Source organism: Atta colombica, unplaced genomic scaffold (assembly GCF_001594045.1).
Source record: "Atta colombica isolate Treedump-2 unplaced genomic scaffold, Acol1.0 scaffold233, whole genome shotgun sequence".
Lineage (NCBI taxonomy): Eukaryota > Metazoa > Arthropoda > Insecta > Hymenoptera > Formicidae > Atta > Atta colombica.
The window spans coordinates 825,725-840,626 of record NW_017259331.1 but is presented as its reverse complement, the minus strand read 5'-3'; the positions used below and the strand labels follow the sequence as shown (position 1 = coordinate 840,626).

General features: G+C 31.4%; 3 protein-coding genes across 4 annotated transcripts; 2 read left to right on the top strand and 1 right to left on the bottom strand.

The window, feature by feature from the left end:
• Window positions 1-1,449: 1,449 nt before the first annotated feature.
• Window positions 1,450-4,605, top strand: LOC108688440. The gene is made up of 5 exons (XM_018194702.1): window positions 1,450-1,766; window positions 2,701-3,081; window positions 3,252-3,530; window positions 3,679-4,172; window positions 4,251-4,605. Exons 1-5 carry the CDS (start codon window positions 1,575-1,577, stop codon window positions 4,399-4,401), a joined length of 1,497 nt encoding a protein of 498 aa, XP_018050191.1. The 5' UTR covers window positions 1,450-1,574; the 3' UTR covers window positions 4,402-4,605.
• Window positions 4,606-5,040: 435 nt separating this feature from the next.
• On the bottom strand, window positions 5,041-10,381 carry LOC108688429 (DNA replication ATP-dependent helicase/nuclease DNA2). Its single transcript, XM_018194686.1, has 2 exons — window positions 10,246-10,381; window positions 5,041-8,718 (listed from the first exon to the last, which is right to left on the bottom strand). Exons 1-2 carry the CDS (start codon window positions 10,273-10,275, stop codon window positions 5,041-5,043), a joined length of 3,708 nt encoding a protein of 1,235 aa, XP_018050175.1. The 5' UTR covers window positions 10,276-10,381.
• A 1,283-nt stretch (window positions 10,382-11,664) lies between these two features.
• On the top strand, window positions 11,665-14,504 carry LOC108688456. 2 transcript variants are annotated; one of them, XM_018194722.1, is made up of 6 exons: window positions 11,665-11,793; window positions 11,964-12,558; window positions 12,852-12,948; window positions 13,274-13,427; window positions 13,719-14,048; window positions 14,132-14,504. In XM_018194722.1, exons 2-6 carry the CDS (start codon window positions 11,974-11,976, stop codon window positions 14,502-14,504), a joined length of 1,539 nt encoding a protein of 512 aa, XP_018050211.1. In that variant the 5' UTR covers window positions 11,665-11,793; window positions 11,964-11,973. The 2 variants fall into 2 exon arrangements, with proteins under 2 accessions (XP_018050211.1, XP_018050212.1); XM_018194723.1 differs by lacking the exon at window positions 11,665-11,793 and having other exon boundaries at window positions 11,942-12,558.
• Window positions 14,505-14,902: the final 398 nt, after the last annotated feature.

The window sequence follows — 14,902 nt, the reverse complement described above, 5'->3', positions numbered from 1 at the left end:
CACAGTATACTACTATACATATATAAAACTATTCATACAGGTCGAGGAAAATTTCCAGAAAAGTTTCAACTTTTCACATCTCATGTGCACAATTCTGAAAGGATTCTACAATATGTCATATGAAATGTTTTAATAAAAATATGTTTCTAAAATCTATCATGCAATAAATTGAAGAATATATTTAAACAGAATAAAAATAATGATTATAAAATGGTTTCAAAATGTTTACAAATGTTTTACAAAAAGTAAAATTTTTATCAATTCAATTTAATATCATTTTAATGTTATTGTGAGTTGTTTTATTTTAATTGCGAAAAAATTTTGTATATAAATAATCTCTTAATAAATTTTAAATACTTCAGAAATTATATTTAAATATATATTTAATTGATACTTAAATAATATTTAAATTTATTATGTTGAGATAATAAATTTAAATATTATTTAAGTATATCAATCAAGTATATATTTAAATATCATTTTTGAAGTACTACACTGTTAAAAATATGAAATTTAATAAAGTTACACGATTTAAATTTAATTTAAGTTACACGATTTGAACTTAATTTCATAACATTACATTAAATTTAATTTATAACTAAAAAATATATATTTTCAGTTGAAAAATTTCTGAGATATTTCTGAAAACTTTCGAACTGTACTATCATATAATAGTTCTATAATAGTAATATTCTATTATACAGTATTCACCAAGCTATTATTTACAATGTTTTTATAATTATAGGAACTCTAGATTTATACAGTATGCTCCCAAATTAAATCGTCAAATATACCTCAAAATATGAATTTAAAACTTCAAGTTTTGAAGCAAAATTTTCCTAGGTTTTGCTCGCAAATGCTAATTCATTCAAGAAATATTGACTTCTTAAATTATTGAACTTATATAGCAATAAAGGTAATTCTTTATAAAAACTTATACATAGCTAAGATGACTTTGACCTTGATATATGTGTTAAAATCATATAGAAATTATCTATCAAATAGAGATAAATGGAGATAATTCTATAAAACTTTTTTAGATAAATTATCCAATTGCATTTTACATATGTCTTTATATTACAAATACAACTGGATTTTTTTTTATGCATATATGTTTTATGCAGCTTGCAAGTTTTTTATCTTTCAACATTTACGAATACAATTGTATAATTATATAACTCGAAATGATTTTTATTTTTTTTTATATATGTCCGATTTTTAGACAGAATCAGTAAAGTAATTTAAAGCTGAAAAGTCATTTAGATTTTCAAATCCCAATTATATAATCTGTAGAAGATTAATTTCATCGATTTTGAATTTGTCACGATAAATAAAACAATTTCCTACAGTGCCCTCTCCCACGGATAAAAAAGACTGTTTACCGCAACGACATCTCTCGTTTTTACAATTTGATAGAAACGAGTTACGAGAGAGACCTAGGAAGTAGGGAGAACCGTCTGGTCGGAATCATCGTATGCATATGGTGCCATTTGTATTTGTTATCGTTGGTGTTACGCGGATGGTGCTGTGGGTGCTGGTCTCGGTATAGTCTCTCCCGCGGTGCGAAGCGCAGGATGGGCAACCAGGTGGCACGCGTCGGAAACGCGTCGCATAGGAAGGTGGAATCCGCGCCCGCGGCAAGCACCGGTAACGGGAATCACGGCGTGAACGTCACTGCCTCCTCCATCGCCGCCGTCATCTCCAAGAGCGAGCCGGATCATCACAACTCTCACACGCAGTTCTTCCCGATCGAGAACCTCGCCAAGGTACAATGGTCCGCTTGGTCGATTTAAAATTGTTCTCGAACTTCAATAGCAGGCCGTACTCTTGGCGCCTTGGAAAATCGTTCAGGAAAAACGTGGAGCAATATGACCTCTGTTGCCAAACATTTCTATAGCTGTTTGGGAGAACGACAAAAACAATCTCTTTCCATCCGATTTTTTAAATTATGTTCCTCGTATCGATGTATTTTATTTTGTCTGCGCTGCAACTCGCGGAAATCATTTCATATTTCCTCATGCAATCACTTTGAATATTTTTATCATAATTCTTTGGATATTCTGAAATCATGAATCACACTTTTTTTCCTGTCAATTATATAAGTTAATTTTTGTGAAATATGTGACTGTAAATGGATGATTATATAGAGATTGAATCTCAGTCACATAATTTATTTTTAAAGACACTTGATAATATTAAAAACTAAGTGACAAATTATTCAGAGATTGTTTATGGAAAAATATACTTGAGATAGGGAATTGTGGAATTAATTCGGGAGAACAATTGCATTTCCATTTTTTTTGAAATTTCAAAAGAGTTTTTCCAAGACTTTCATACTCCCTGTGTTTCATTATATCATTTCTTTGCATACAGGTACCCATATCTTATATGTAACTAGCTGTTATCAAAAGCTAACATTACCTGGCTAGTTTTATTTATATAATGAAAAACATGCAATCTTCTTTGTTTGCAAACAGAAGTATAGAAATTATTTTACTTATATCTCTCTGATTTCTTTAATATTTAATGATTCTTATTTTACAAACATGAGTACAAACTGAAGCGTTCCTTGAATTAAATTTTAATATTTATAATTAAAATATTTATAATTAAATATTATTTAATATAATTTAATATTTATAAAAATTTAATATTTAATAATTAGTAATATTCCTAATACTGATATTGTATATTTTGCAGATATTGTCGCATCTCGCTCACCAAGAGGCACATGTTAATGGCATTACCAAATCTATATTTGAAAAGTACTTATTTCCTACTCATCCTGAGTTAAGCGAGAGACTCTTCACTTATCTACACCATAATGCTCATGCCACAACTGCGTATATAAGTACAACAGCTTTCAAGCAGCAATCTGAGAAATTTTTGTCAGTAATGAACGACCAAGCTATACTGGAGAATTATGTAAAAATATATTCTGATCTAAAGAATGGTGGCAATGTTACTCCCGAAACGCTGCGAGCATTATTGACATCTTGCTATCAGTTGGCAATGGAAAGCAACAACACCAGTGCGTGCCTTCATTCGCAACAGATAATAAATGCAGTTGTCATTTCATGTGTTAGTAAATTTATTCTTTTAATGCAAATAGTATAAATGTGTACTGCAATTTAATTATTATATATAATGTAACTATTCACAAGTATGTAACCATAGAATCTGAATTGGTATTTTGAATAATTCATATTTCTATGTGACTTGTAATTATTAGAGCTAGGAATATTTTACAGTTTCACGGCAAGACTAGCTTGTCTACGAGTTACGTGAGCAATTGGATCGGGCAGCACTGTCCACGCCTTGTGTATGGCCTACAGCGATACGTAGTACATGTGTTAACAACTGCTTATCGCAATGGTAAAGCCCTCCTGTCGAAAGAACAGCCGCAGCCTTCCGTAGATATACTTACTCCCGTATTGGAAAAGTCCGATCAAGAGTTCCCTCAAGTGGACTTGTTGCCAATAAGTTATGTCTGGCTGTTGTCGTGTACACTACCGCAATGTTATCTCCAGGTACGTTGTCGCAGATTACGCAATACTAATCGATACTATTATGTTCTGCCCGTAAAGTATTTTGCATAAAGAGATTAATTATTATAGCCAATTAGTATTGTATACATAACTGGATCTACGTATCTATGTGCGTGGTGTGTATGTGTAGACCAACGATTCACCGAAGGACATAACTCACGCTTTGATAGCCAGAAGAACAGGCAGTATTTGTCCAAAGCATTGGACGTTACTGTACAATAGCGGAGAGCATGGGACTGGAGCTAATCGCTTCCTTCACCATGTATTAGGTTACAGAGGTCCCACTCTGTTAATTATAAGAGCCGCTAACCTAGAGAGGAATGAGGAATGTCCGACATATTGCGTGTGCTCGGCTGTCGAGTGGCGAGAAAGTCATCTCTATTGGGGCGATGAAGACTCGATGGGCATTCAACTGATTCCATCCTATAAAATCATGGAGAAAGGTCCAAAAGTACTATACTTGAACACGAATATCAGGGGTTATCCACATGGTTTACGATTCGGTAGCGATCCTCGTTCACCGCTTATCAGTATCGATGAATCATTCCACTCAGTGACTATCGCCGGCGCGCCTTATCGCATTGCCAGTTTAGAAGTCTGGGGTTGTGGCGATACGAAGCTAAGGTAATGTCTTGCAAACTGTGAAATGAAAACATTTGTTGATGCAAGGAAGGATAATAAGAGATACTATTAAATTTGCAGAGAGAAGCAATTGGAGATTAAGAAGTGGCAGGTGAAAGAAGCAGAGAAACAGAGGGTCGTCAAGTTAAGTGCGAGCGATTGGCTGGATCATCCTGATCGTTACTTACTAGAGTTGGCCGGCAGAGCTTCTTACAACGAATCTAACAATTAGAGCCGCGAAAAAATAATGTGCGTGCTCAAATAACTGCTCATATTATTATTTTATTATTTTACTTTGTACATATGTATATAGCATCAAAGATCAGAATTTCTGTACTTATGTGGTGTACGAAGAACGTACGTATGAAATGTGATTATGTGACTTACGAAATATAGGGACTTATGCTTGACGTACTTAAGCACAAGTGCCAGTTTGTAATTGTCTAGTTTTCTTTTTTTCAGTATTTCCTTATAAAATAATATTATTTTTTATATTTTATAAATGCTTTTAATGGATTCGTTTATGAAATGATTATTTTTTTAAAGTATTTTTCTAAAATTTTTTTAAATTCTAATTTACTATTTTAGAAATTATGTTTTTATCTGATTTGACAAAATAACTTGATAAATTTTATTTTAATAATCAATTTGCATTCAATTTGTTTTTTGATATTTATATATAAAAAAAATACGCATATAAAGTTGAAAATAAATATATTTTTGTACAAAATTTCGTACATACTTATATATCTCGCATATTTGTATATATCGCGTTTTCATTGATTGTGCGTGATGCTATTTTATAAAACATTAACAAAATGCAAATATTAGTTTATCAATCTGTTTTTCATTGTTACAAAAAATTATTCAATTAGTCCTTGAATTCTTTATCACAATTGTCAATTCTACGAATGAGACTTTTCCAGCTAAAGTCTTCCTCACCATCTTGCAAATTTATCACATTCTTTTCCTCGATAACATCAAACAGGTTTTTAAATGGTACATATCTAAGTAATGTGACTTTATCAGCGATTATAATCAGCTTGTGTCTTGCGCGAGTGATGGCTACCGTCAAACGTCGCTGATCATCCAATATTTCAAATTCTTTCTTCGTTTCGCTTTCGACACTCTTAGTACACGAGTACAGTATAACATCTTTATCACGTCCTTGATACTGATCTACGGTGTTTATTTCCACTTCTTTATCTATGACCTTTTTTAATAAATTTATATGAGCATTGTAAGGCGCAATAATTCCTATATTTCTAGCGCACACGCCCGCCTCAATGAGTACCTGGACGAGACGCAAAGTAATAGCGACTTCCCAAATGTTGGAGTACATTTGATTCAATATAATGTCTCTATTGCCAGATTCTACGTTCAAATTGTAAGTTCTACCAGTATTGAGCACCATCACTGAGTCATCCAGGTTCCTGGAAAGCGCACTTCTCACCCATCTCTCGCAAGATGAAAGAACTTGCTCCATATTTGTGCCAGTCAAAGTCGCATTCTCTATCTGCTTGCTGCCAGAAACTAACTTACCACGATATGTCGTTTCATTGGCTAGCCTCATGATACTTCCATTCATTCTGTACTGCTTCCACAAATTGATAGTGTTGTTGTCGCTATCTAGCCTAACGAATAGAGATTCGCCTGCGCCAAGTTTCGCGGCAGTCTTGTTTTTGATGATAGGCGGCAACTGATCTGGGTCTCCGACAAGGATAAATTTGTGTGCGCTGTATAATGGTCGCAATACCGTGGGCAGCATGATTTGCGCGCTTTCGTCAACCACGCACACGTCGAAACTACGTCTCCTAAGGAGTGCATGATATGCGCCGTAGCAAGTCACGCCGACAATACGTTTGCTGTTATAGAGTGTCTCCAAGTCCTCCGGCGAATCGCAACTCGCGAGCGCATATTCCTCGTTCTTGCACGTTAACAGAGGATGGATCTGCTTTGTCGAACCGAGACGTAGAAAGTCGATGTTTCGTTCCAGCAGCTTGAGAAGAATGTTGTCCACCGCGCTGTGCGTGTGCGCGGTAATTAGCACGCTGGAACCCAACTCCTGCAACAGCTCTATTAGAGCTACCAGCGTCTGCGTTTTCCCTGTTCCCGGCATACCTTTTATCAGAATGTATTCTTGGGCAGCTATTGCCTTCAGCACAGCTCTCTGCTGATTCTCATTTAGATCGCTTATTATCTTAGCGCTAACTGACACCACCGAACGTGGTAATTTTTCTATAAATGTAGCTGGTCTCCTATCGATGACAATGCATCGAAGTTTGACGTATGTTTCATCGTTGTTCAACAGACCGGCTATGTTCGCGTAATTGAACGTAGATAGACCTGTAGAGGGATATTTATCAATATGAAACGTAGAGTTTGCATACAATTGAGTAATATCTTTATCCAATAGGACCTTAACAATGTCATACGAAACATGCATTATATATCCAGCAGCTATATTAACTCGTGCATCCGTGCTAACAATAATATAATTGTCCTTGGTGAATGTACCGCCAAGTACACTGTTCTCGATAGTTTTCTCCTCAATGTTTACGCGTGCAAATTTATGCTGATATCTATGCTCTTGCTTTATCACTTTTCCGACAATCTTCAAATTGCAGATACATGTTCCTTTCGCCTCCCTCTTCTCGGGACTTGTCGTCCATATGCTGCTTAAACTACTATTATTGTTCTCGTAATTTTCTTCTAATTGCAATAATGCAATCCATTTCATAATGTAATCCAAATGTCTAGTCTCAATGTTGTCCTGCACGTCTTTAAGTAGCGCTGTTAACGGATGCGACAGTGACAAATTCACGTTTGGGTCCCTCGCTAAATACGCACAACACAAAGTCTGATAAGAACATCTGCTGCACGCACTGTGATGGTTTATTGGTTCAGGCAATTCCATTGCCTTTAGATCCGATTCCAAATTTATGCTCTGTAGATCTTCGGGTTGTTTAGTGAAATAATGCGCCAAAGTATTTCGCAGCAGTATCAAATCCCTCTTCTCGTGATGTCCGCTTTTAATTTCCTGCATTGCGTTTTCCTTTAGATATAATAGAAGTCCGGTATCGATATCTTGATCCCTGAAACCCATCATCATAAGATAAAGGATAACTTGGCCCTTGTGCTCGAAAGAATAGGAAGCTCTTCCAGTTTTTAACTCCAAAGGCATGATCTTTCTTCTTGAATTAATATTCACTTCCGCCGTCACATCTATTCTTCCTTTTATGCCCAGCTGCGGTACATAAACGGTCTCCTCGATGTCCTGTATGTTATTAATATTCCCTTGAAAGTTGTTCTTTAGATTGCTTATGTGATGCTGTTTGTTACCTATGATATAATGCTGAATAAACTCAAAAATTTTCGGAGCATACTCCATCATACGTTTCCGACAATCCACAAGCGACATTTCTGACGCGTAGAGATAATCTATCGTATCCTTCAATCGTAATATATCGTCTAACAGCTTAATCACATCGGATAGGGTGCAGACATTCTCTTGCAATGCCTTTTGCAGCCACTGATGAACTAAAGATCCCATAGTTATCACGGAATAATCTGCGTTCAAATTTGGTAGCGACTCTATTTTTCTGAATTTCTCAGTCAAAACCGCTCGCCTGTTGCAAAATAAACCACCCATTATTGTCGTGCCAGATATTAACAAATCAGGCTGTATGACAAGAAAACCGTTATCATTATCTACAATCCATTGTCGCGAACCTTTTGTAGCCTGTATCGTTACAATATCGTTAATTTTTACTTGTGCATCTTTCCAAAATCCTGAACATGCAACAAAGTCAATATCTTCAGATTTCAAGTGCCGTACCGTTAAAACAGTGACTTTCGATTCGTGCTTCACGTCAATTATTTTACACCTTTCAAAGGTGGTAAAATTAATCTGCGCATGCCACTTTTGATCAAAGAAATCATCAAACTCATCTCCATTTATCATCACAGAAAAGTCTTCGAAAGATTCTGTTTTCTTTAAATCATGTAATTTAGCTTTTCCATGTTCAGATGTTTCCACAGCAGACTCCAAAGTAACAATATTTAAATCTTGTTCTTTAAAAACACGATTATTATTATGAGTAACATCTGAAACATTTACACTTTTAAGAATGACAGAATTTTGTAAAATATTTATACTTTGCTCGCTTTTTACTGTAATATCACCTTCCTTTTCAACTTTCTGAAGTACTATATCTTTACATGTAACTTCATTTTCCTTAAAATTGCTAGACGGTTCTTCAAAGTTTTTCAATATAGATAATAATACTGAATCATCATGTGATTCAAAATGTTCTGTCTTTAGAGTACAACGTTCTTCTAGTGACTTTTCACTTAAATTACATTTCTTTTTGCTCACATGGAATTCTTCTTCAAACGCGTTATCTCTTTCTTTTCTTTTTCTTTCAATCGTCGTTTGAAATAAGCAGTTTTTATCTGATACAATTTTATTGTCGTCTATCATAACTTTTGGAATTTTTGTAAAAAACGATGATATTTTTGTCTGAGATTTATCGACATTATTAGGAATCTGCAAAAAACAGAGAAAATTCTGGAGTAGTTTATTACACACAAATTCATTTTAGTCTATCCTTCAGATAAATACAATTGCTATATATTGCTATCTTCTATTTTAATTGTGCTAAATGTCTTCCTAACAAACGCCAACTAACAATAATATAACTATTAATTATAATTTCCCACTGAATAATTAATTACAGTATATACAGTAAAGTATAATATAAAGTTTAAGTTATATAATACATAATATTATAATTAAACGAAAGACTCTTAAACAAGCCGAAGAAAAATTTAAAAAAATAAGAGAAAGAAAAGAATCTTCTGATTTACGATTCTATTTTTGTCTGACATCTATAATAAATTTAAGAACATCACTAAAGACCTCAAAATTAAATTATTATATGTTCTTTAGTTTAAACTCAATTTAATAATAAAAAAACAAAAGTTGTTCTTTCGCAACAATTAAAAAAAAATCGTTTATAAAATTTTCTGCAGATTGCAATGCATCCTATGTAGAGCAGACCAAGAAATTAAAAACTAGAATTACTGAATGATATTAATAAAAAAAATCAGGCAATTTATGTTATATTTGAACATAGAATTCATTTAGACCATGAATTTAATTGGGATATTGTCAAAATCTTGGATAACGAAAGATATTTGGAAAGAAGATTGATATCAGAAATGCTCAACATTCAAATACAAGAGAATAGGTTAAACACTGAATTCTTACATCAAGCATACCGCAACATTCTAAATAATTTTAATAGTTTATGACACACACACATATATATATATATGAATTTGACTACTTATCTATATTATTTTTATTTTTATGACTCTTTTGTAACCACATGTTTTCTTTTTGTATATTAGCAATATATCTGTACATTTTTCATACTTTAACTGTCATGTATAAGATCTCTGTCAAAGGGTGCAGCAGGTAGATCATATCAATTTTCAATTAAATCACTTGTAATAAATAAAATATAGCAATTACATTTACTCTAGCACTCGATGATAGATGCTCTTCAAATTTGGTGGGAATCCTTGTTGCATTCTTTGATTTTTTTATGCTGATTTATATTCCAAAGTTAATTATTGACGCTGAAGATGGGTCGAATGGAGTCAAAACGTCTAATCAACTAATATATTTGTAAGATCTCAGAATACAGAATTTTATCATCACATACAAAGTATCACATTAGTGAGTGCTCTCAATCGACTTCTACTCTCCTTATTGGCATAACAGTTATATTATCAAGTAGGAAATTATAATAGTTCTTCTGCTATTCAGAATGATTTTTTGACGTGCAGATAACTAATAATTGATAAATTATGTTACATTATTAGTTAATGTTTGCTGGATTGTATCTCTTCTAAAATTCAGAACCGAAAGAAACATTTAAAAATATTATTTTATAGTAATTTTTAATATTACTTTATAAAAACAGTAGTAAGAAGTATATAAAAAAATAAATAAATAGTAATGATTATCAACATGTAGATGTAAATAAATAAAATACATTTTGTTTACCTTCCTCTGTAACAACTGACGTTTCTTCATATTTGCATATAATACGCAAAATAACTCTACATGTATTTTATGAATGTCAGATTAAAATGCCGTCACTTGTAGCTTAATATTAGCGTTAAATATAGTAGAGTTTAAATCCTATAGATATCTTATTAAGTCCTATCAAATTCTACACAGAATTTTCGTTCCCGCGCAAACATTTCTCATGAACGTCACCATCATCGCCATTTCAACCATTAAGGTACGTTTTCATGGCGGCGATTAGTCGCAATTTTTGTAGCGATTGGACAGTCACGTGACTCCATCTCTTGAAAGTCGTCGCTGTCAGTCGCTTCTGTTCGATTTGATTAAAATTGTAGCGAATAGACGATAATCGCTATAATTTGAATTTATTTTATCAAAATGAATTTATTTTATTAAATCATGCAATTCTGCACAAACAGGGGACTTTCAAAATCTTCTTTTTTTGTATGTTTTTCTTTGCATAATTACAAATGCTGCACTAAACAGGGTCGTTTCTTCCTAATCTTTTCTTGCTTTTTCATGATTTCTATTTTTTTTGACATTCATTCCTGTATATATTTAACAGTGCGCGCGGCGAAAGTTCACACTAACTGATAATTTTATCACACTAATTAATAATTTTATGTTCTTAAATCGTCCTCACCGTGCAAAATTTTTAGAAATGATATAATATTACTTCCGCCTCGCGGCAAAAGTTGGATTGAGTTCAACTTTTGTTGCGCGGTGGAAATTATATATCTATTACTTTCGAGCAAGCGAGACGTTGATATTGGCAACTTCCAATTCAACTTCCATCGCGCGATAAATGTTGCTACGTTTTGTATGCCGCATTTTGTCTGTGGTAGCCCCGTTAGGACTGTATGTTTTATCCTTGTTGTTTACGAATGTTAAATAAGGATAAAGAATATCTGGATGCACCCATAATTCTAAACGCAGCCCAGTTGTGAGCGCTCGCTCTTATTGGTGTATTTCTTCTAAATTTAAAATTCTGATTGGATAAGTTAAAAGAATACACCAATAACAGTGAGCGCTTATTTAACTGTTGAATCCTCTGGGATGCGTTCCAAAACTTAACTCAGTCAACTCCATATCCTTTATCTTTATGTAACATTCGGTGATCAACAAAGATAAAATGATTCGGAGTTGACAGAGTTGAATTTTGAAACGTAAAGCCTTAAACACAATACGAAGGAATATCGATACTGATAGGAATAACACGATTTCAATCAGAAATCAGATACACTAGAATATACACTTTCTGGTTGAAATCGCATTATTCCTATCACTATCGCTATTCCTTCGCATTGTGTTTAAAGCTTAACTATGAATGTCCAGTAGATTCATTTGAAACTTAGGTTATGTTATACATGTATATACTTACTTCATGATATTATATTCCTGTCATTTAAGATAATATGAAAAATATATGAGAAGGAACAGCAGATTGTTGCATAGGGATATACGTAAATTAAATTGCTCTTACTAATTATAAATTATATTAACCTGTAACTCCTAAATTTATTGGTGAGTACAAATGTCGCAGGATGCATTATAATATTTCTAATTGTCTTCGATATGTGAGTGCTGGAAAATATGAAAATAAATATTTTATCACATTTTTTATAAAAAATATTTAATGAAAAATGCATCTTATAATAGAAACAAAGTATTTTTATACAAAGTATTAAATATAGATGGAAGACTATGGCTAGGCAAATGATGCAACGAATGATTGTGAATCTTCTGTTGAAAGCTCAGTCTCAGCCTTTTTTAAAATCGACTCTGCTGTACATGAACAATTATTCGCCCTTTGTTAAGGCCATTTTGCAGAATAGAATGCTGTGCAAGCATGTAGAAATAGTGGATCATACCTGTAAGATATCAAATTATAATGATTACCTCATGAATTACAAGCCAATTCAACGGATCTTGAGGAACACTCTTCAAGAATTACTGAGTATGACAAAAATAGATATCATAAAAGTTATCGAGGAGTATCCACAGCTGAGAAAGAGATCTAGGGCAGATATTCTGAATAATTATTATAATTTAACAAAGGCTGGTATACAAAAAGACACTATCATAAACAACATCTGGTTACTAACTTATGAAAACAATAAACTAACAGATAAGCTTGACTGTATCAAAGTTCTAAACATAGATAACAACCAGCTTGTACCATGGCTATGCTTAACTCAAGATGAACTAGCAAACTATGTACTTTATACTCAAGAAGATATGAAGTCTTATACATACAACAGACTGGAATATCTTTCTCATAAATTTGAGGTATAAGTAAAACTAATCTAAGGGATTCCAAGTTATCAAATATAATTATATACAACAAATATAATTATATACTCTTGATAAACTAATACTACAAATTATATTAAATAATATTTTTGAGACTCTATAAAAAGAAATTTTTTTTAAAAAAAATTGTATGAACTTAAAACATGAAGGATGAACTTAGATTGTTTATAGAAAAAAAATTTGAGTAGAATTAAGATAGAAATTGTTGGTTAGTTATAGATATGTTATAGATATATTTTATGAGTACAAAATTATATATTTTTTTCCAGTGTAGCATACAACGAATATGTGAAATAACAGTACCAAATTCATTCTTATTAAAAATACCAATTTTATCTATAGATAAAAAATCGAACATATTGTATGGTAAGTTAATAAGCAGAATTAAATAGTAAGGTTTAATAATATTACAGGCAGCTATGAAATTTTTTTATTTGCTTTAATTATTTGTGGCATTAGATATTTTCTCGCAAATATATATGCTATACACAAGATTATAGCTTGTCTCCATTCTACTTTTTTACATTCTACATAATGATCACAAATATTTATTTGTCTTCCAATAAATATTGCATATAGCAAAACATTCATAGCAACCTGTGTATATATTTGAATTGATAAGTAAATTATTAGTAAAATATAAAATTATATCTCTAAAAAGATTAATTTTAAATAACTTTACATTCTGTAGAATATAATATAAAAAATAAAGATATATTAAAAGATGTATGGGTTCTTCGATATAGCGAAAATCATATACGTCATAGATGTGAGTTATATAAAGATACAGGAAGGTTAAAGATGAAAACATGGGCTATACGATGTTCACTTCATGTTATATCAAGGTAAATTAATAAGATAGAATATGAAAAATATTTTATTTCTAATATTTTTTATTATTTTTTATGAAATTCTATATTATTGTATCAAATTACTTTTATTTAAAAAAAATTACATTTTGAATATTGTCATTTTATTAACTTCTTAGTTAATAACTCAGTTTCTATTAACTTTTTATTTATTCTTTAATTCGTACAAAATGAAAACAGATATTTAAACAAATATATTGCATATTAGAATATCTAAAAATAGAAAATAAAATAGAGGAATAACATAAAATATTTGTTTATATGTAGGGCCATTCAAAAGAATAAGGTGGAACGTAGCTTAATGCAACATTATGGAAATGTTAGCGACTATTTGCAAAATAAGTTGAAAATCGACGATGAAATGCTCAATTCAGCAGTCCAGAAAGTACCAAATATTTTACGAGTAAATATAGCGAAATTGGATCAATTAATCAATATACTACATCAGAATGGCATTACTAGCGATGAAATATTACAATGTGCACGAATCTTTTATTTCAATATAAATACTATACAGAATCGAATTGCGATTTTAAAGAAAGCAAATCTTGCTCCAAAACTTACTGTGCTAATACTATCTGAGCGAATCTTTGATCAGTACGTAAAATTTACAAAAATAATAGAGAAACTTATATAGCATAATATACACAAACAAATCCCTAATTGATTATTTTTCATAGGTATGTAGAAATAAATAATGAACGGCAGAAATTATTGCAAGAACATGGAAGCGTTAAGAATTACTTAATCAACACATTAAATGTGGAGGAAAAGCTTCTTGAAGAAGCAATTACAAAATATCCATCTATCTTACGAATGAAATTTAAAAAATTGATCAAATTGATCGATTTGTTGCAACAAAATGGTATAACAAGTGACGATATAGTAAATCATCCAAAAATTTTTTATTTTAATATTGAAACATTACGTAAGCGAATTAAAATACTGAAAGAAAACGGTATACCACCAAGAATCAGTTTATTAATGTATGAGCAAAGAATTATAGATCAGTATGTAAAACTTAGATTACACAAAAATATTAATACAGATTAATATTTATTGAATTTATTTCTTTAATTTAATTATTTTTATAATGCGCAAACTGTAAAGTATAAGAATGTATATAAATTTCAAATATAAAGTAAAGTAAATATGAAATAAAAGGAATAAGCAAATAAATCTTTTAACTATATTATTAATACAACTATATATCGAATAAAACACGATTAATTCGTTATATTAATTAATCGTTTATATCAAATATTAATATAATTATATGTTCTGGAATTTCTTATAGGTAGTTCATTTATTTCTTCCATTCATGATCTGTGATTGATTAAAGAAAACAAGTATTTTGCTAAGTTGATATTTTATTAGTTGATATTTTATTTCCATTTTTTGTTAAATTAAAATTTTTTTTACATTCATTTATTAATACATATATATATATA